The sequence below is a fragment of the Nicrophorus vespilloides genome, unplaced genomic scaffold (assembly GCF_001412225.1).
Source record: "Nicrophorus vespilloides isolate i.1.1-1 unplaced genomic scaffold, Nicve_v1.0, whole genome shotgun sequence".
Classification (NCBI taxonomy): Eukaryota; Metazoa; Arthropoda; class Insecta; order Coleoptera; family Silphidae; genus Nicrophorus; species Nicrophorus vespilloides.
Window position 1 is genome coordinate 17,819 of NW_017098066.1, and position 22,785 is coordinate 40,603.

A 22,785-nucleotide genomic window follows, 5' to 3' on the forward strand; every position below is an offset into this window, starting at 1 on the left:
TCTTGATTTACTTAATCAAAAGAATTTTAGATATAAAATGTTATCGTATAAATATTAATGCAAATATCTCGATGTATGAAAAAATATTCTTATACCACTTCCACAAATTACGGCTCATTTGTAGAATCAACTGACAACGTGCAACTGAGGAAAGTTAACTTTGGGAATCTTAGCCTAATACTACTTGGTGGCAATCTAATGACATTGTCGGGTAGTCCTAATATATCTTATTATTATACAATCTTATATAAAATTAATTTAGACAGAAATCTTTGTGTCGATAGACAAAAATGAAACTTAGCCGTAATAATCATAAATGAAGCATTGTGCGGATTATTACAACTGTATCTTCATAGAGCTGGAAGAGGGACGATATCTGAAAGTTACAATTAATACTGTATATTGAAAATAGGAAAGTATTAATTAACTTACATCCACTGGATTCTCTTTCTATGACAACATCGTTGATTTCTGAAACGTAATATTAACATTAAATAATGATTACATTAAGTTTATTACTTTATATACCTTCATATTCGTTTGTAGGTTCTAAAAAATACAAATATTAATTTTATTTTAACGGATTATTTTGATTACGTACCTATATATCCTCCGTTGTTATCATTACTCACTGTATTTGAAATAGAATCTGCAATAATAATTAAGTGAAATTCATTAGTGCATTTAAGATTACACAAGTCCCTGATTTATCTTTATTAAAGTATAATTAGGGACCGCGAACGGTAACGTACTGACTCGCCATCTGTACCCAATGATAAGCACTGTTTGAATTGCAATAATCAGAAGCAAAATTCCTACAATTTCAACGTAAATGATGAATTTCATATGGATATCATCGGTTTCCATCGGTTGCATCGTAAAACTTTCAGTTCTTTGATCTAATGCATAGCATTGTGATTCAGTGATCTGTTTATTCGTTTCTTGGTTTCCTTCAATATCCACTGAGCTGCAATTGTCAAATTGAATTGAATCCTTTTCAATATATTTTTCGGTCAACAAAAGATTCCGTTTTTGTATGCAGTTCAAACTAACGTCGACACTATACAAGTTGGTGATGTTAACAAACGCATTTCTATCTATAACTAAAATCTGATTCCCACGAAGAGTCACTATTTTTACAGCCGGAATAGATTTGGCGCACAAATATCGTAATTTGTTAAAATTTAAATTTATTCTGAACCCTATGAAGCCTTTAAAACTGTTTTCATCTATACTTTTTATGTAATTGTAGTCCAAATACAAAATGTTCATATATGATATATTGACAAACATATTTGCGTTAATCGTTTCCAGTTTGTTGTAACTCAATTCAACAATCTGAGCTTTGGGTATCGACTGAGGATCAATCAGCTTAATCAAGTTATGTTTTAAAGATATATCTTTCAGCGGTGCCATTCCATGAAATGTGTCTGCATTTATCTTTGATAAATTGTTGTTCTCCAAAAATAATTGATCAATTTGAGTACCGTTAAAAACAAAATTAGGAATATTGGAAATGTTGTTGAAAGACAGATTTAAATATGTTATCTTATAACGTGCTAACTTTCGCAATTCAGATGCTCCAATATTATTTCCGATAAATTCGAGAAAAACTATATGGGTGCATTTCCAATCTCCGAACATCGTGAAATTTTTATTATTACAATCGATATAGTCACAATTATTTGAATTACATACATTGTCCATACCACATGTTACGTCAAGAAAAACAATAATGCAGATAATTATTTGTAATATGATCATTTTGCCACACACGTTTCAAACTGATTGATAGTAATATTCACACTGAATCTGAAAAATATTTTTTTTATATATATATATAAACGTACAACCAATCATAAATACTTCCTCATACTCCACCTACTTCCTTTAAAATAATATAAATAGCTTAAACATATTACTCATCATTTGGATAATAGTTAAATATTACCGCAAATTTACTAATAAAAGGATGTTGTGATTAATACTTCCAATAGATTATAATTTACAGTATTATTAAGTTTATAATATAATAAAATGTTAATGTCATATTTTATAAAAAAATATTAGTTTTATCAATAACACTTTGTAGCAGTTTACTTTTTGTTTCATTATGTTGAATTATGATTTTTTTGTATTGTTGCAATTAATAATAAGTTTTGAGCCGTTTTCTTAGAAAGTGGTATAAGTCCACTTTACATAAGTTAAAGGTAATTTTAGTAAAATATACAGAATATCTTTTTATATATGATTATATGTATGACATTTTTTTTTAAATATAAAATGTTATAGCAAAAATATTAACGCAAACCCTTAAATATCTCGATGTATGAAAAAAGGGTGTTAAACCATTTTCTAAAATAACGGCTCATTTATAGAAACAACTGACAACTTGAAACTGACAAAGCAGGGGCGGAAAGTTAACTTTGCGGGCATTGGGCTTACACTGTTTGGGACCCTCGAGTTGTCCTGGATTGCAGTCTATAAAGATCATGACTTAATCCGCCCTTAAGACTAAACTATAATTAATGGAACTTATTATTATAAAAGTCAGATAATTTTATATAAAATTCTAAATAGACAGGAAACAAAATAGTAACTTCGTCGTGATCATCATAAATTAAACATTGCGCGGATTATTACAAAATTTGTCCACTGTATCTTCATAGATCTGAGCGAGGGATCATATGTGAAAGTTTCAATTAATCCGATAGATTGGAGATACGAAAGTATTAATTAACTTACATCCATTGGATTCTCTTTCTATGACAAAATTGTTGACTTCTGAAACGTCATATTAACTGTAAATAATGATTACTTAAGTTTATTGTCTTGGTTACCTTCATATTCGTTTATAGGTTCTAAAAACATATATTGAATTATTAATTGCTTTTTTTTGATGAAATTATAACATTTTATTACATACCCACGTATTCTCCATTGTCGAAATTAGTCTCTGTATTTGAAATGGGATCTGTAAATAGTTAAATGAAATTAATTAGTAAATTTAACTTAGCATCGGTCCCAGGTATATCTTTATTAAATTATAATTGGGGACTACAAACGGTAACGTACTGGTGCGCCATCTATACCAAATGATAAGTACTGTTTGAATTGCTATAATCAAAAGCAAAATTCCTATAATCTCTGCGTAAATGATGAATTTCTTAGAGATATCATCGGTTTCCATTGACGGTACTTTCCATTCCATCGGAAAACTCTCAGTTGTTATTTTCGCCATTTCATTTGTTTGATCTGATGCGTTGCCTTGGTTTTCAATAATCTTCATATCGTCGTAAGTTTCAGTGAACTGTTTGTTCTCTTCTTGGTTTCCTTCAATATCCACTGAGCTACAATTGTCAAATTGAATTGAATTTTTCCAAAAATATTTATTGATCAACAAAACATTCAGTTTTTGTATGCAGTTTAAGCTAACGTCTATATAAGATAATTTGGTGATGTTGACAAACACATTTTGGTTTATATCTAAAAGCTGATTCCCTCTCAGAGACAATCTTTCAACAGCCGGAACAGATTTTACTCCCAAATATTGCAATTTGTTAAAATTTAAATATATGTTGAATCCTATAAAACCTTTAAAACTCTTTTCATTTATACGTTTTATGTAATTGTTATCCAAAATTAAATGTTTCACATATGATATATTGACAAACATATTAGCGTCAATCGTTTCCAGTAAATTGTTACTCAATTCAACAATCCAAGCTTTGGGTATCGATTGAGGATCAATCAGCTTAATCGAGTTATGCTTTAAAGATATATCTGTCAGAGCTGACATTCCATGAAATGTGTTTGTACTTATCTTTGATATATTGTTGTTATCCAAAAATAATTGATCAATTTGAGTACCGTTAAACACAAAATTGGGCAAATTGGAGATGTTATTCCTTGATAGTTCCACCTTTATAATCTTATAACATGTCAACTTTCGCAATTCAGATATTCTAATATTATTACTAATAAAATTGAGATAATGTATATTCGTGCATTTCCAATCTCCGAACGTTGTGAAATTTCCATTATAACAATTCACGTATCCACAAGTATTTGAATTACATACTTTGTTCATTCCACATGTTACATAAAAACCAAAAATAACGTAGAGAATTATTTCTAATACGATCATTTTTCCACACACGTTTCAAACTGATTGATAGTAATGTTCACACTGAATCTGAAAACATGAAACTTTTTTATATATCAGTACAACTAATCTTAAATATAAGGAAGTAGTTCACCTATTTCCTTTAAAATAATATAAATAGCTTAAACATATTACTCATCATTGATTTAATAGTTAAATGTTACCGCAAACTTACAAATAAAAGGATGTTGTGATTAATACTTCCAATAGATTATAATTTACAGTATTATTAAGTATAAAATATAATATATACAAAAATTAAATGTTAATGTCATATTTTATAAAAAATATTAGTTTTATCAATAACACTTTGTAGCAGTTTACTTTTTGTTTCATTATGTTGAATTATGATTTTTTTGTATTGTTGCAATTAATAATAATAAGTTTTGAGCCGTTTTATTAGAAAGTGGTATAAGTCTACTTTACATAAGTTAAAAGTAATTTTAGTAAAATATACAAAATATCTATTTATATATGATTATATCTATGACATTTTTTTTAAAAATATAAAATGTTATTGCAAAAATATTAACGCAAACCCTTAAATATCTCGATGTATGAAAAAAGGGTGATAAACCACTTTCTAAAATAACGGATTATTTATAGAAACAACTGACAACTTGAAACTGACAAAGCAAGGGCGGAAAGTTAACTTTGTGGGCATTGGGCTAACACTGTTTGGGACCCTCGAGTTGTCCTGGATTGCAGTCTATAAAGATCATGACTTAATCCGCCCTTGAGACTAAACTATAATTAATGGAACTTATTATTATAAATGTCAGATAATTTTATATAAAATTCTAAATAGACAGGAAACAAAATAGTAACTTCGTCGTGATCATCATAAATTAAACATTGCGCGGATTATTACAAAATTTGGCCACTGTATCTTCATAGATCTGAGCGAGGGATCATGTCTGAAAGTTTCAATTAATGCGATAGATTGGAGATACGAAAGTATTAATTAACTTACATCCATTGGATTCTCTTTCTATGACAAAATTGTTGACTTCTGAAACGTGATCTTAACTGTAAATAATGATTACTTAAGTTTATTGTCTTGGTTACCTTCATATTCGTTTATAGGTTCTAAAAACATATATTGAATTATTAATTGCTTTTTTTGATGAAATTATAACATTTTATTACATACCCACGTATTCTCCATTGTCGAAATTAGTCTCTGTATTTGAAATGGGATCTGTAAATAGTTAAATGAAATTAATTAGCATCGGTCCCAGGTATATCTTTATTAAATTATAATTGGGGACCACAAACGGTAACGTACTGGCGCGCCATTTATACCAAATGATAAGTACTGTTTGAATAGCTATAATCAAGAGCAAAATTCCTATAATCTCTGCGTAAATGATGAATTTCTTAGAGGTATCATCGGTTTCCATTGACGGTACTTTCCATTCCATCGGAAAACTCTCAGTTGTTATTTTCTCCATTTCATTTGTTTGATCTGATGCGTTGCCTTGGTTTTCAATAATCTTCATATCGTCGTAAGATTCAGTGAACTGTTTATTCTCTTCTTGGTTTCCTTCAATATCCACTGAGCTACAATTGTCAAATTGAATTGAATGTTTCCCAAAATATTTATTGATCAACAAAACATCCAATTCTTGTATGCAATTGAAGCTAATATCAATATTTTTTAAATTGGTGATATTCACAAACGCATTTCGATTTATATTTAAAATCTGATTCCCTCTCAGAGACACTGTTTCAACAGCCGGAACAGATTTGATACCCAAATCTTGTATTTGGTTAAATGATGATCCCTATCAAATCCTTAAAACTTTTTTCATCGATACGTTTTATTTTATTGTAATGCAAGTACAAAATTTTCACATATGATATATTTAGAAACATATTTGCGTCAACCGTTTCCAGTAAATTGTTACTCAAGTCAACCATCCAAGCTTTGGGTAACGATCGTGGTTCAATCAGTTTAATCGAGTTGTCATATAAATATAATATTCGAAGCGGTGCCATTCCATGAAACGTGCCTGCAGTTACCTTTGATATATTGTTTTTGCTCAAATAAATTTCTTCAATTTGAGTACCGTTAAACAGAAAATTAGGTAAATTAGAAATGTTTTTCTTATTGAGATACACACTTCTTATCATATAACGCGTCAACTTTCGCAATTCAGATACCCTAATATTATTACTGACTAAATTGAGATTATCTACATTCTTGCATTTCCAATCTCTAAACGTCGTGAAATTTCGATTGTAACAATTCACATAGACACAAATATTTGAATTACATCTTTTGTCCATACCACAAGTTACATCAAAACCAACAATAATAACACTGAAAATTATTTGTAATATGATCATTTTACCGCACAAGTTTCATACCGAATGATTGTAATGTTAACACTAAAGCTTAGAGAGATTTTTTTTATATTTATAGATCACTGCGTATGACCGACAATAAAGATGAGTAACTAGTCCATATATTCTATATAAAATTATATAAATAGCTTGAATGTTACCGCAAACTTAAAAAAATGGAAGTTCTGAATAATTCTTCCAATATATGAGGACGTGACTAATATTTTAATTCAAAGATTCCCAACGACTAATTTTTTAGAAACCTAATCTATAGTGATCAACTTTCAAACAATTGTTCAATTTTGTTAGTACTTTTATCCTTACCATGAATATCCACCATCGGCGTCTCTGAATTCTAAAACACAATAATGTAAATAAAACTAATGATCACTTTAAAGGTTTTAAAATACCAGCAGCATACGATTTTTAGAAAACAATATTCTATTAGCTGTTTAAAGGTAAGAGACAATGCAAGTGTATTCCAGGATTCTTAAATATGACATTAAAAAATATGATTATGCTTCTCATTATGTTCAATTGTGTACTATGAGCAAATAGAGTGGAACTTCGCATAACGAGTAATTGGCTTAAGGAGCAAAATAAATTGTAACAAAAATGACTTGCTTAACGAGCGATTTTTCACATATGGAGGAGAATAAAAGACCGAATTGTGTGCATGCTACATCATTTTCCAAACTGGGGTTCAGACATTTTATATGTGATTTCTTTGCACAACGGCTTTAACCCTTGCAAAAATATCTAAAAAATAATGGAATAGACAAATTATTGTATTTAACATTAATTTATATGGGAAAAATTGATTCTTTATTGAGTGTTTTGCATTACGAGTAAGATTGTAGATTAAGCTCGTTCAGCGAGGCTCCATTGTAATTAATGTGGGATACAAATGTATCCCAAGAGATTTCCGAAGTAACAAATTTTAAGTTCATTTTTCTATGTAAAAAACAGAGCTGCCTGTCTTATGGTCGGAAAAATATGGTCATGATATTATTATAAATTTATTACCGTTAAATGCGTTGATGATTTGGCGAATCGTCCTAAACATTGATTATAAATATTATGTTTGCAAAATTATTGTGATATGTGAGTAATTTTATTGTAGCTCATATTTATATTTGATAGATAGTAAATGGTATTTTGAAAGTTCATCTTTGATATATCGTTGATACTATTGCAGCTCACATCGAAAATGATTAATTTCGAGATATTAACGAACATTTTAGAATAAATTGATACCAGTTTATTGTTATTCAGGTACAAATATTTTACGATGGGAATTGACTCGTCTTCGAAATATTCTAAAAGGTTATGACTTAAGTCCTTAAGTGATAATGCCGTAAGCTTTTTTATACGATTGTTGTTCAGAAACAACTGTTTCACGTACGATATGCTAAAAAACATGTTTGCATTTAACGTTTCAATAAAATTATTTTTTAGTGATAAAATATTAGTTATAGGAATCGATTTTTGTTGTATACCCTTAATTTGATTATTGTCTAGATTTAGAATATTGAAAACCATGGTTACATCAAATAATTTTGTTTCTAGTTCCATAATATTACTATCATTTATATACAAATTGTCAATAATCCTTAATCCTTTCAGTTTCTGCAGTTGCTGAATATTACAGTGTGTCAATCTGACATTTTTAAAATATTTGCACATAGTAGAATTTCCTAATTCTATCATATAGTTACAGTACAAGTTGCAATCCGTAGTTATTTCACAGTTTCTTCCTTCAGCATAACCAAACCACAAACACAGAAGGAACAGTAACATTTTCAAATCACAACTTGATATACATCCATTCACATACACACACACGTTCACTTTGAACACGAAACGAAACACAATTTCGTATTATACCTAGTTTATTTTGTTGCCGCATTTTTTTAAGATAAAAACAATTATAAGTTCAATTACCACAATATCCTTCCTGATAATTTTATATTTGCAATATATGAATTTATAAGTAATTATGTAAGCAAATATTAGTGTACAAATTTAATAAAATAATTGGGTATTTTTATTTCCGACAGAATTACAAGATGTAAATTCGAAGCATACTTCTGTTTATATTGAAGAGGACTTTGACAAAACAAAAAGAAATAAATATATTAATCCAAGTGAACAGTAGTAGCCCACTTGTTTGTTTTTAAGTTTTTTTTTACTTAAAATGTGCTCGCAATCTTCCTATAAAACTATTAGTATTCGCGTTTAAATTTTTTACGTTGGAATTTGAGTGGGATACATTTGTAAAATTGCAAAAATACCTGAGGACACATTTAAAAACCTTAGAATAAAAATCGATATCAATTTAAAGTGATTGAGATGAAAAGTTTTATATTAAATTGGAGGAAATACAAATTAAGCTGAGGCGTTCTACAAGGATGTGTCCTTGGTCCTATTTCCTATTTTGCCATATAAGAATATGGCAACATATGCAATCAGCAAAGGCTGCATTTCAACGCTTTTAAGATATGCTTGAGATATGAATTAGAAAATGACGAATTGGTATAAACCAGTCAGGTTCGGTGAGACTCAACAAAAAAAGTATTTCGAACATCTTTAAGGTTGAGATACATTGGAATGCACAATGCTGACTTGGAATGACCATGTTCAGGCAATAAAATAAATCGATTAAATTGTATTTTATTATTTGGTATTTTTAGAAAACGAATATAATTCAAATAAATATTTGCGAATATTTAATCATTTACATAAGTAATGTTTTGTAAGATATAGCAGCGTTTCTCCATTTTTGTCGCAAGAACCAACCTTGTAGCGCTGCGCTGTCACATATGTCAAAATGACAGCTGTCACTTATGTCAAAATGACAGCTGTTATATAGTGAGAACCTCTACTTTATAGTACATCTTATTAACAATATTTGAAATAACTTGAAGAATGGGAAAAAATAAATTTACAAAATGTGCACATATTCTATTAAAGTAGCGTCATGAACTCAGATATACAATAGAATCCATAACCTATTGTATTCAATAAATTTCTAACATTTTCAATACTTATTGACTGAGCCATCTTTGATGTTGTTTTCTTCTTGTACTTCTCGCCATATTTTGCTTAAAATTGCTGACTCCTTTATATGCAAGCTTCGTAATCAGAGGTAACATTAACCGAAGTACAACTGTATATGTATATAATATGAGAGTTGTATGTGTGTGTGTATTTACAGATGTGTCTGGCGTTTGGATGAAATTGGGTATGATTTAGTGATCTGGATCCTGCGATTAATAGAGAATAATGGTGGAGAGCGTAGATGAATTGAATATAGTTTTCAAGTGGGACTAATTGATTTATGTTTTGATCATAGCGTATTTTTCGATGAGTCACAGCGTCCAGTTTTATCTGTAATGACTGATTAACGCGGTTCGCGCATTAAATCCGTTCGATGTAACATCGGATTGCAGCGGCCCTTCCGATAGCAGCGGTTAAGTTCTGATTAACGGGCGCAGTAGCACAGAATTTGCACGCATCCTAAGTAATCGTAGGGGCGGTTTGTAGATATATATATATATATAAATAAGGAGCAGATGTGGCCGTTATCCTGATCCTTGCGGACTCCGCCCGGTGTTAAACAGGATTAAAGAACCCCATCTTCATCCACCACACCACTTTCCCAAAGGGATCTGAATCCCAAAAATAAAATACACACGCACACAAATTTCATTTAGAATTGGGGGAACTATCGCTTCAATTCGAAACGTCAATTCGACACGGAAAATATTCCGTAACGCAATCCTAATCCAGTTGTATTTAGAATAATTAGTTATGAATGGTATAGAGAGAATTCCGTTATTTTGTCCGGGACGCGACATTATCATGCAAATTGGACATGCAAATGACGAATGACACAAAATATGTATCCGGATCCTAATTAATCGAGCATCCCCTGAATTATGTACACGCACCGTGTTCGTATTTGTTGTTTTTTTTTTTTTGATAAAATTGAAAATATTCCATAAACTAAAATAATAAAATACAAATAAACATAAAACAAATATCGAAATGTAATAAAAATGTAAAATGGACAAACACAAATTAAATTTTGACCCGTCCCCCCAATTTTATCTTAATTTTGTTTCGACAAAAGCGAACGCGGTTGGCGGTAATTAAATTTATTGATTAGTTTTGTTTTAACGAAAGGGTTGAAATACTCATCATTTCATAAATCACCGGTCGGTATCTTCACCGATACGGTCCAACACACCAAGCGAAAAACAATAATTCAATTACGTTATGCAACCAAACGTTCATAACGCACTGCTAACTCTTGTGTTAGTTTTTTCTGTGCGGAGTCTACAGATTTTATCAACATTTTCAATTTAGAAATATCAGAAATCATATTTTCATACATAATAAAATTAGAACGTATTTTATTTGAATTTACGTAATTTTTAGTACTTGTGCAGTTTATATATAAAATTAAGGTTTAGTACAATTTGTTTGTCATCCCTATTTTTTTAAAATACATTTATTGCAACTAAACCAGAGGTCGGCAGGCTTTTTGAAACAATGAGCTATTTTTAAGATATTGCTTGTCTAGGGAGCCGCACGTAGCTATAATCGCAATTTCTGCTAGTGAAATGAATTTTCTAACATTTCCATTATCATTCCACCTCTGGCTTACGTGGAATGAAGCTGGGAGCCGCAATTTCTTATGAAAAGAGCCGCATGCGGCTCTAGAGCTAAACTAAGATGAGGCAAGTCAAGAGTACCAACTGATACTAAGTGCTATATACGTATTCTGGTAATTATTCATTATTAAAAGTTACCACGGGATAAAAAAATAATGATGAGCGTGTACAAACGAAGGAAATTAGTAGAAAACTAATTAATCATTATTTAAAGTTTTGATTAATTACAATATTAATGAATTACTTAGGAATAAGTGGAATAAGCTAATTATTTCTAATTGATTATAATTAATGTAACGCAGGTCCGCATTAAGGCATTTGTGGTTCCTAAGCAGCAGAATTTTTAAGACAAACGGCATATAAATAAAGTTACTATTAGGTAGGATCAGGACCTTTCATTAGGAAAAGTAAAGTGCGTCTTTTATTGTAATAGAATTATTGTTAAAAATGTAATAAATTGAGTAAAATCTTCATGATAAATATATTATTTTCACACACAATCGCGCAGTAACAAAAGCGCGCAGTACCAAAGCGTTTTTATTTGTTTTGGTATGACTGTTTCATTTTTATCTTAAGGATATTATTTGATGAACTTTGACAATTTCCTGCACTTATTTGAAGTAGAAAATTACATGAATTCTTGCAAAAATCTTTCATTAGAAAAATTATTAAAAAAAATGATGCATTTTCTTATTATTATTTTTATTGAGATAATATAATTAATCTGAAAAAAAAAATTCACTCAAAATTAAGCAATAAATATTTGTTCAAAGTTGATTAAATTTACATATATTTTTTGTTTCAAGAATATAATCGTATTTACCAAAGTATAATAATTAGGATTAATTACTTCTATAATTTAGTGTTTAATAATTAACGTATTTAAAATTGACGTAATTACTTATATAATATAAATATTTCCCTACTAAAGTTAAAAAAAATGCAATGAAAAAAAGACAGGACTAATAGCATGGAAATTATTGTTTTTACTGATAAAACAAATAAGTGCACTTGGGCTTTTAGTTAAAACCGTTATTAAATGGTTGTTCACAGTGATATTTATGTGTTCCACAATTTTTTTTTTCGTTCATCCCCATTCATATACATAGATTTTTTTTTTGTTCGTTCGGATTTTCGGCAGCTCTCGGTATTTGCGGCCGAAAATGCGAATATCCAATGATTCCGACTAGAAAGATAAATAAATATGTTTTCGGATTCTGCATTATTAATAAACGGGCGGTCGCATTATTCCGTACGTGCACACAAATTCACGTAGATCTATTAAAAATAAGCATTTATTGCGTGCAGTCCAACAAAACCCTGACCTCATCGCGGTTTACATCGAATTTAATGAATACTGGATTACCGCCGTTGCATTATTTACATTTGGATGCATTCAAATGTGCAACAATTTTGGCGCAAAAACAATTGTTATGAACATAATTCTTGTATGTTCCAATTGGCTATAGTCATAATTGTGTCCAAGAAAGATTTTAATAAAATAATATTTTCATTCAAATATTTTTTGATAACTTTTTGAATGATAATTTCTGATCAAATAACGTTTTATGTATTTCCAATAAAAATGATCTTACTAATCATCATACGATAACTTATTTACTTTACATTTTCATGTAAATTTAACAAAATTAACAGTTTTAATGACATTTGAAAATGTAAGTATTTAACAATTTATCTGTAACCAAAATAACTATTTTTTTTTTATTTCGATTCGTTTTAATATTAATTATTTTTTAATGTCAATTAATAATGACAAATAAAAATATTATAATAATGAAGAGTATACATTAGTATAATTAAATTAAATTATAATTAAAAATTAAATAAATTATGCTTGTTTTCTAAAAACTAGTAAGTTTAATAGTCAAAGAGCCAAATTGCAACAATTTAAAAAAAAATGGGAGACAAATCTGTTTGTTTAGTAAACTTTTATTACACTAAATAAGTAGTACACTAAATAAAACTAAATTTCATACTTAATAAATATTTATAAATGTGCTTGCATCTCCTTGAAAACTTTGAGTAAGTCAGTTTTGAATGTTTTTGCGCCTCCGTGGATATTTGTGTCAGAACCGCACTTAAGAAGCCAAAGAGTCACATGCGGTTCTGGAGCCGCACTTTGCCGACCACTGCCTTAATGGTTAATCCGCTACTGCTCAAGGTCAATTGTATAGTGCGGATTCTGATTATATAAATTAGAGATATTTTACACAAAAGTACTCATTTCTAATATTTCAATAATAATTTACTCAAAATGTTATACTTACAAATTGCTAGGGAATATTTATAACAAAATACAATGTTTATTTTCTCAAGGTCAGACGGATAAGAAAAAAAACAATGAACTTATTGATTAAATTAATAAAACAGAAACTGTTGGATTATTATCAGAATATTTTAATTAAATTTATTGAACATTCAGAACCAAACTGATGTTTGCATTTGTTTTATTGAGGATCGTCAAATATTTACATTTGGAAATAATAATAATAAAAGAAATTTCGTTATATTAAAACTTAAATACTTAATATATAATACAAGAATGTAATTACTGTAAAGTTGTGGTTTCGGTGCGGATGGTTTTCGCCTTCGTCGCTTAATTAAAAACTTATTCCAGGATAATGAGTACGTCGTCATCAGAAACGGCGTCCCCCTCTTTGACATTAACTTCTTTTACAACTCCTTCCGCATCTGAAGACAACGTGTTTTGCATTTTCATGGCCTCTGCGGGGTTTCAAAAATAAAAAAAATAAATATTATCAAACGAGAGAAAAACGAGTCCTTCTTACCAATTATGCAGAGATTTTGTCCATTGGAGACAAAATCGCCGACACCGCACATCACAGATTTCACCAATCCAGGCATTGGAGACTTTATGATCTTGGAGTAATCAATTTTCGGTTTAACCAGGACGAAGCGACGGAGTTCCGAAGCCCTTTTGGTGAGGACGTTCAAGCGACGAGTCTCCCCTTTATAACTGCAACAACAATAAATTAGTGGATAAAAAGAATTTAAGTTGTAAGCGTACATCAGTTTGAATTCCCCGCTGGGACACTTGGAGAGGAGTTGCATTATAATCGGCGTTCCATTAATCCTCGTTTCTATGATGGGATTAACGAGATTGAATCCGTTTGTGATTTGGAAAACTTCATCCCCGATTCGAATGGTGGTGGTGTCCGCAGTTTTCAGCAGTTTCACATCGTAGGACTCTTCTAGAAGTTCTATTGATAATTCCCATTCGCTTTGCGTCTTCAGATTGGGTCCATTCAAAAGAGTTTTGTTTCTACAATCCCAGGCAGCATACAATGCAGCGGTAATTGATACCAAATTGACTTTCTCGGAGCAATGCAGAGGTTTCGTTTGGAACTTTCCGCCGTACGTTTTGGACAGGTAATTTGTATGGATATCGCCGCGCAAAAAGTTTCGCTCGGTCAGGATATCTCTGATCAAAGGGATGTTGTGTTTTAGACCTCTGATCACATAAGAATCGAGCGATTCGAGGGTTTTGTCGATGGCGCTCCTCCTGTCCGCAGCGTGTGCAATTAATTTGGAGATCATTGCGTCGTAGTAAATGCTTATTTCGCAACCCTCCTGGATTCCGCTGTCGCAGCGCATGCCTTTCGCGAGTTTCGGTTCTTGGTATTTGTACAGCTTCCCCGTGCTCGGCAAACCGAAGTTCTTGTACGGATCCTCAGCGTAGATCCTGCTTTCGATGGCCCAACCATCGATTTTGATCTCGTCTTGCTTTAACTTCAACTCATTGCCTTTAGCAATACGCAGCATTTGCTCAACTAAATCTATCCCGGTTATGCATTCTGTAATGGGATGTTCAACTTGCAATCGAGTGTTCATTTCTAAGAAATAGAAGTTTCTGTTTTGATCCACCAAGAACTCAACGGTTCCAGCTGAGTGGTAACCAATTTTCTTGCATAGAGAAACAGCTTGCATCCCCATGCTGCTTCTGGTTGCATCATCTAAAAATGTACTACCAAATTAATTAACGAAGATGAAATATTTGGGATCAAACCAATTTACCTTGGAGCTTCTTCTATGACTTTCTGATGTCTCCTCTGGATGCTGCATTCCCTCTCGAACAAGTGAACGGCGTTTCCGAACTTGTCCCCAAGCACCTGGATTTCGATGTGGCGTGGATTATCGATGTACTTTTCCAATAAAATCCTATTATCACCGAAGCTCGCTAAAGCTTCTTGAGCGGCCAACGCGAATCCATCCCTATCTCGCAATACACACAAACGTACAGAATCAGATTTAATTAAAACATTTCCATTATATTCTTGTGATGTGTATATTATAGCAGTTACCTCGCCTCCAGGTCGTTTCTGGCGATCCGCATTCCTTTGCCACCGCCTCCGGCCGACGCCTTTATCATCACCGGATAGCCGATTTCGTTTGCAATTTCCACGCAATGAGCGGAGTCTCTGATAATGCCATCAAATCCCGGAACGGTGTTAACGCCGGCTTCGATGGCCAACCGTTTAGATTCCAGTTTGTCGCCCATCCTGGTAATGGCCTCAGAGGAGGGACCGACGAACGCGATTCCTTCGCGCTCCTGCAAATATAAAAGCGGGCACTGACAATAACCATCAATTAATTTAACAACTCACCAAAGCCTCCACGAAATTGGCATTCTCCGATAGGAAGCCGTAACCGGGATGGACAGCTTCCGATCCGCTCGATCTAACAGCCCGAATTATCCTTTCTATGTTCAGGTACGACTCGCTGGACTCAGGACCTCCTATCAACACCTTCTCATCTGCCATTTTCACGTGTTTCTTGCAATTACAAGAAAAAATAATCTGTTTAGTCAGCAATTCTCAATGGTTTTAAAGCTAAATTTGTGCAATGCGTTCAACAATCTGATTTCTAAGCTGTTCGTGATGTAAATCCTAATTTTACTTAAATATTTAATATATTTATACAGCATATTAAACATATCATTATTTTGTAGATAATTATGTAAAATATTTCATTAATAGCACTTTGTATGTTATTATAAAACAAAATTTTGCTTATTATCAATTAAATAAAAGTATTCTTAAAATAATACTAAAATTCATGAAATGTCTTTGATGTGATTGACTCAATCATTAATTAAGAAGTAATGAATATTAGTATATGGTTGTGATTGTATTATGAAGTTACTAATTCCAAACGCATTCATAATTTATGCTGATATAAGGCGAGTGATTAAATGTGTTATGTAAGAATAAACATATTTAAGTTTACTTACATATTCTATCCAAAATATACTTATTAAGCTCAAGAACAATTTGTAATAGTTTTAAATCAGGAAATATTGTAAATTATGTAAAAAAAAACAGTAATTATTATGTGATCTAATTATTTTATTTAATATTACTGCATCAAAATCAAAGAGAACAAAGAAATATTGCATAATTTGATATATTTCATAAATTTAAAGGATTTGCTTATCGAACATTTATATAAACTTGGGAAAAGTAACATCTTTCTGTTATGAAACCATATCAAATAAGTTTATTTTTCCTGCATAATATAGAGAAAAGCAAACTATTATTATTCTAAGTTATGAATATTTGTATATGGATATGATTGTATAATGAAGTTACTAATTTCAAATGCATTTATAATTTATGATGATATAATGCAAGTGATTAAATGTGTTATATAAGATTAACCATATTTAAGTAAATTATTTACACATTCTACCCAAAATAGACTTATGAAGTTCAAGAACAATTTCTAATAGTTTTAAATCTGTATTCATCAGGAAATAGTGTTAATTATGTAAAAAAGCTATAATTTGTATGTGATCTAATTATTTTATTTAACATTACTGCATCAAAATCAAATAGAACAAAGAAATATTGCATAATTTTATATATTTCTTAAATTTAAAGGATTTGCATTTATAAAGTTGGGAAAAGTAACATCTTTCTGTTTCAAAACCATATCAATTAGGATTATTTTTCCTGCATAATATATAAATGAGCAAACCATTATTATTCTATAATTTTTTGTTATTTCTACCTTTATTGTTATTATATAAGTAGTATTGCGATTAAGTTTATTCGGACTTACAATTAATCACATATATGTTAGATAATTAACATATTTTCCATCTATTTAATAAATACTACAACAATAATTGTATTCATTTACAACGTTATATATTTTAATTGTATCTAAATTTTGTTCTTCAGTTATGAAGTTTATATAAATAAGAACTTGTTGCTTCCGTATTCCGTAGCCAATTAGGAGCAAATCCTTTTAATAAATATTGCTCCATCCAGTAAATGAATGGAAATACTTAATAAAAGACTGAAATTTGAAATTATTATTACAATTAAAATATACTCAGTTTTAATCATATATATATTTTTTTTCATTTGGATTATTTCTTAATAATAGTGATAATCAATAGAAATACCCTATAAAATGTGGATAAAAATAATAAAAAATAATACTATTTTTGTAATAAATTTATAATTGAAGATAAATTTGTTCTTTAATTGGATTGAATCTTCATAGAAAGAGCATTTATTACTTGTAATATAAATCTACTTCAAGTATTGAAATACCTAACAAAAAACAAATAAAAAGAAATAACTAAAAACAGAAACAACTCCAAATATGTTTCACATAATAACCCTTAAAATATGTTAGAATTTTAATTGTATCTAAATGTGTTCTTCAGTTGAACGAAAACGTCATATTAAGAACATTTGCTTCTTCTAATATGAATCAATTTAAAGTATGGAACTATCTAATAAAAGTTAAATAAAAAAAGAAAATAGTTTAAAATTAGCTGAATAAATTAGTTGTATCTACATTTATTCTTAAGTTTAATGAAAATCTAAAGCAAATGAATATTGAATATATTTAATCAATGAAATCTTCTACAATAAAATTTCTTAAAGAATGAAACAATTTTATAAAAGACAAACAAAAACTTAAAAAACTCGTTACTTTGTAACGTTTTTATATTAATACTTTTAAAATTATAATTGTAAAATTGATGATTTTCTTTTTGATACTTACAGCATGAGCATCGACGATCGAGTAGACCGCAACGGTTTTCACGCCCATCTTCTTGGCGGTGCTTATTATTCTGCATGCGATTTCGCCCCTATTCGCAATTAACACTTTATCAAATTTTGGCTCTCTGCAATTTATCGGTCCCGAAGTGCTAATCTCTCGCCAGTGTCGAATGCTCCTCCTGCCTCCATGTAAATTGCGCGAATGTATCTGCACGTATCAAGACACACACACAAAAAATATAAGTACAGAAAAGTATGATAATAATGTGAGAAAAAAAATCATCTGATTCTTATATTATCTTGAGACTATTCATCAGAAAAAAATGGTTGTTTTAAAGAAGGCTAAACGCGATCGGAACGCGAAGCCAATCATCGTTAGCACCATAAAAATTTTAATCAAGATCTTCGAGATTAAGTGTACGCTTCATTCCTTACAGTGTACAGCTTCGAATTGGATGGAATAAACGGTTTATTGCCGCGTCACAAGTACAAAAAAAAATGAACAAGAAGGAGAGAAAAAAAATTACGTGTTTCGTACACGAAAAGTCCAGGTAATTAAACGGGGTAGACGGTAATTAAAGTTGATTTAAAACTGTTTAAGTTCACGTCGATCTTTGCATTAAATTTAAATTAATGGATTTACATTTTTGGATATTGTCCATAGTTTTTTTTTTACAGTTATTTCCATTAAAATTTATGAATATTTATTTTTATTTATAATAATTAATTTTCTTTTTGCCAATATTTTCATAACACAATCATTTATTGAATAATTTACTGTTTCTTGAAAAAAGGACAGATTTTAAAGAAAAAAATATTAGAAATAGAAACAAATTGATGACGTACATAAAAAAATAAGAATTTTTTATATATAATAATTACTAGTCCATAAAAAATTAGTAACTTTTCTTGATTATACTCTCTAATTAGTTGTTAATTTGGAAGTAATAAATTAATTAATTATTAAGATTGTTGTGATTTTTTGTTTTCAAAATAATTTGTATATATTTGTTTGTTGAATTAATCAAAAAATCTTTATATATTTTACCTAGTTAATTTATTTGAAATAAAAATTCAAAAAATTTAAAAAAAATTGCTATTATTTATTATTTAATGAAATGTTTCATAATTAATCAATATAACAAACAGATTTTAATGAATCTTTATTATTTTATTTATATTTATATGTTTGAACAAGGTTAATGATTCGTACATACTGAAAAAAAAAGAGATAAGATAATACATAGATTCAGACTTTGAACTGAAACAGTTGAAGTCTTTGGCACGGAATTCCCTTATCGAGTTGCCAATGAAAACATAAACACACACTTAATTCATTTTATCGACACATTTCTGAGCAAAACAAATGAACAACGAAGATTGATGAGCATAAAATATGCTTTGCTTATCAGTTTATTATGCTCTATCATTATTTAAGACCAATTAGTGTTATAACTTATTTTTGTTGTAAAATAATATACATCTTTTTTTTATAAATATTTAAAAAATTCTAAAGAAATGAAATAGGATTTTCATAATGAAAAATTGAATTAAAATTATATAATATTATTAAAAAAAAATTTATAGTAAATTTATTCTACTGTAACTAATTTTGAATTGTTTTCTAAATTCAAAATTTTTGTAAAAAATGATTGATTTTTTTTGTATTTATTTAATAATATAATTTCTATTTATCTATTAATACGAACAAATATCAGTAAATTCATTTAGTGATTCAGTGACAGCTGTCAATAATATAAATTTTTACCATATAAGTAGTTGGTTATTGAATTATATGCCAGTAGTACCAACTACTTATATGGTAAAAAAATATATTATTGACAGCTGTCATTGAAATGACATCTGTCAATTTTCACTTATAAGAAATCACTAAATAGGTGTGGTTGGATTATAATTAAAAATTAAATTAAAAAATACAAAAAATATAAATCCAAAAATCATTTGCTATACTCGTTTTCGGCAGTCACGATCTTTAGATGTATATAAGCTACTTTACCCTTTGACCGAATTTCAAGTAAATATATTTATATTCGCCGGAGCAAATCCACCTTCATCTAATACTTTCCTTTCTCCGAATCTTCGCAAATCCCACCCAACGGCACGATTTTTATTTCATTACAAAATAAAAAAAAAAACGAGAAACGAAATGTATTTTTAAGTCTTCAGAAATATGGGAAAACGATAAGTAGATGAGCGTCGGTGGAAATGTATTAAAGAAGTTCCCGCTCTCATCCTTCCAATATTCCCTCCGCGACTGAGTAATAATATAAAAAAATTGACAATACTGGTATGCTTTTAAAGTGGCCTTTGCTTCCGAACTTTGCGAAGAATTTAATTCGGATTGCGTTGATTTATTTATTTATTTCTTATTCTTTCTCTCTTTGTGTGATTTTAGATTATTTAGAACTTTGAATGGAAGGTTGAAATGTGCTCTACTTACCGGCAATTTGCTGAGGAAACAATGGGCCAAGTTGTGCACGACCATAGTTGCGGCTAATTCTACATCAATGGCATCCGTAAGGATGTGCACTAAAATTTAACAGCTCCGGTATTAACGGAGACTACATAGTTTATGCGCGTCGTTCTCTTCAGTCGCTGCATCTGATAGACGTTTGATTGCTAGAGATCAAAAGGTCGCAGTGGGATGTACACAAATACTAAAAATGGAAACGTTTTATCCAGTAACTATTAATATGCTTGGTAATTATGGAACTATTGTAGACTTTGCTGCAAGAGAAAAAAAAAACATGTGCATGTCACCAGATGGGTGAAGCCCATACAATTCAATAGAAACCATGCGTATTGTCACATGTATTTAAATACAGAAATATAATACTACACATTTATATTATTATGATAAAAAAATTAATAATGAAATAGTATACAAACTAGATAATAAAATAAATACAAAAGCTATGACTACTAATTATTAGTATTTTATACTATAGATTTAATAATTGAATATGCAAATAAGTAATTAATTAATAATTTAGGAAAAATCTATATTGTTTATTTATAAGTTTGAGGCAATATTTGTTTCTTATATATGAGTTAAATATTTACAATAAAAAAATTGTCTACATTAATTCTTTGAAATGTATGCGGTTCACATCTCTAAACCTAAGTGATTAATTATGCTACAATATTATATTATTGAACATGTCTAATGTCAGAGGTAGAGATATCAGCCATAAAAGTTCGACATTTTGTCAAGGCAAACATACTTTTGTATGAGTACACACAAATAGAGACTAATTTATTTACTAATATTTTAAAATTTTTGGACCAAAGACGTAATATGGGTAGGTAAATCCAGTTAAAATTGGATAGAGTTTTATGTTTCGAAGGTAGTAACTATAAATTTCGTCCCATAAATTTTGGAACGTGCGTCTTATCGTCCGGTCAAAAAGAAAATTCTTTAATACTTCTCAAATGCTGCAAATTGTTATTAAGAATCTTATTAATACTAAGCTGTTTCATTCTACAACTTTGGACGCAAGTCGAAATATTTGTAAGTAGAATTTGATAAAAATAATGAATATAATAAACAACCAAAGTTATATGAATATTAAAATCAATAGCTTTTATATTATATTTTTAATTGTTAAGAACTTATATATTCTTATATATAAGTCAATAAATGTATATTTATAAGCATTAATCTGGATTATCGTCATCATCTCTAAAGTAAATGATTTTTTTTTGTTGTAAGTTGAGAACTTTAACTAAGTTGATGACTCTAAATATATATGATGAAATATTAAAAAAAATGTATCATTTTATATAAATATCATCAAACATATACAGAAGTATCAATTAATAAGTTCTGAACTTACAACCACTTGCATTCACAAATTCTTCAGATTATATTTTAAGATATAAGTAAAAAATTAGACTTTTTTATGATTTTTGTTGTGTTTATAAGTTGATGACTGAATATATTCGATTACCCCAACCATCTTCTTCTTCCAGCTAGCATTAAGATAACCCCATAATCTATAAACACTTTTTTTTTCTTTTTAAAAACTATAATCATGTATATATGCAAAATGTTTCTGGCTAAATTAGCTGAAGCTCGCATGTACGCCACCCCCTTATAACAACTACTACTACTCTGTATTTTCAACAACATGATAGAAGTTTATTTAAGTCTAAGTCTATATTCGATTAAATCTGTATAATTTTGGTCGTCAATGCAAATGGTTTTAAGTTCATTGATGCCTCTGAAAAAAAATATGATATTTGTACAAAATGATACATTTTTGTTGCTGTATGTGCAAATTGATGATTCTGAACATATTTGACTAAATATGTAAAGAAAATATACATTTCTCTTGATCGTAAGTACAAATGATTGTAAGTTGAGAAGTTATTGATTGATCGAGTTTTTAATGAGATCTGTAAAAAATATACTTTTTACATTTTTTTTAATCATAAATGTGATTTGATGACTATATATAAAAGAAAAAAAAGTTTTAAGTTGAGAAGTGTATCGGTTTTGATATGTGCG

The 22,785-nt window shown here is 29.5% G+C and overlaps 3 protein-coding genes across 5 annotated transcripts; all 3 read right to left on the minus strand.

Annotated features, from left to right (window-relative positions):
• On the minus strand, positions 1-4,180 carry LOC108561589 (leucine-rich repeat-containing protein let-4-like). Of its 3 annotated transcripts, XM_017919598.1 has the most exons (9): positions 4,082-4,180; positions 3,076-3,350; positions 2,927-2,974; positions 2,841-2,861; positions 2,746-2,784; positions 602-649; positions 529-549; positions 433-471; positions 1-376 (listed from the first exon to the last, which is right to left on the minus strand). In XM_017919598.1, the coding sequence occupies exons 2-9, from the start codon at positions 3,287-3,289 to the stop codon at positions 351-353; spliced, it is 456 nt and encodes a 151-aa protein (XP_017775087.1). In that variant the 5' UTR covers positions 3,290-3,350; positions 4,082-4,180; the 3' UTR covers positions 1-350. The 3 variants fall into 3 exon arrangements, with proteins under 3 accessions (XP_017775087.1, XP_017775085.1, XP_017775086.1); XM_017919596.1 differs by having other exon boundaries at positions 3,076-4,180; XM_017919597.1 differs by lacking the exons at positions 2,746-2,784; positions 2,841-2,861; positions 2,927-2,974; positions 3,076-3,350; positions 4,082-4,180 and adding an exon at positions 753-1,805.
• A 554-nt stretch (positions 4,181-4,734) lies between these two features.
• On the minus strand, positions 4,735-5,925 carry LOC108561592. Its single transcript, XM_017919601.1, has 5 exons — positions 5,454-5,925; positions 5,319-5,366; positions 5,234-5,254; positions 5,139-5,177; positions 4,735-5,082 (listed from the first exon to the last, which is right to left on the minus strand). The coding sequence occupies exons 1-5, from the start codon at positions 5,665-5,667 to the stop codon at positions 5,057-5,059; spliced, it is 348 nt and encodes a 115-aa protein (XP_017775090.1). The 5' UTR covers positions 5,668-5,925; the 3' UTR covers positions 4,735-5,056.
• A 7,792-nt stretch (positions 5,926-13,717) lies between these two features.
• On the minus strand, positions 13,718-20,865 carry LOC108561593 (propionyl-CoA carboxylase alpha chain, mitochondrial-like). The gene is made up of 8 exons (XM_017919603.1): positions 20,716-20,865; positions 18,256-18,462; positions 15,840-16,007; positions 15,537-15,784; positions 15,250-15,447; positions 14,243-15,199; positions 14,004-14,191; positions 13,718-13,938 (listed from the first exon to the last, which is right to left on the minus strand). The coding sequence occupies exons 1-8, from the start codon at positions 20,758-20,760 to the stop codon at positions 13,823-13,825; spliced, it is 2,127 nt and encodes a 708-aa protein (XP_017775092.1). The 5' UTR covers positions 20,761-20,865; the 3' UTR covers positions 13,718-13,822.
• Between the last annotated feature and the right edge of the window lie 1,920 nt (positions 20,866-22,785).

Excerpts from the sequence above, each read along its gene's own strand:
- LOC108561589 (XM_017919596.1), bottom strand. The coding sequence starts at position 4,147 with ATGATCGTATTAGAAATAATTCTCTACGTTATTTTTGGTTTTTATGTA. Across the intron at positions 550-601 it reads TAACAACGGAGGATATATAG|AACCTACAAACGAATATGAA; the intron begins GTACGTAATCAA and ends TGTATTTTTTAG. Across the intron at positions 472-528 it reads ACCTACAAACGAATATGAAG|AAATCAACGATGTTGTCATA; the intron begins GTATATAAAGTA and ends ATTACGTTTCAG.
- LOC108561592 (XM_017919601.1), bottom strand. The coding sequence starts at position 5,667 with ATGAAGATTATTGAAAACCAAGGCAACGCATCAGATCAAACAAATGAA. Across the intron at positions 5,255-5,318 it reads CGACAATGGAGAATACGTGG|AACCTATAAACGAATATGAA; the intron begins GTATGTAATAAA and ends ATATGTTTTTAG. Across the intron at positions 5,178-5,233 it reads ACCTATAAACGAATATGAAG|AAGTCAACAATTTTGTCATA; the intron begins GTAACCAAGACA and ends ATCACGTTTCAG.
- LOC108561593 (XM_017919603.1), bottom strand. The coding sequence starts at position 20,760 with ATGGTCGTGCACAACTTGGCCCATTGTTTCCTCAGCAAATTGCCG. Across the intron at positions 15,448-15,536 it reads AGAAACGACCTGGAGGCGAG|GGATGGATTCGCGTTGGCCG; the intron begins GTAACTGCTATA and ends ATTGCGAGATAG. Across the intron at positions 14,192-14,242 it reads AGCGGGGAATTCAAACTGAT|TTATAAAGGGGAGACTCGTC; the intron begins GTACGCTTACAA and ends TTGTTGTTGCAG.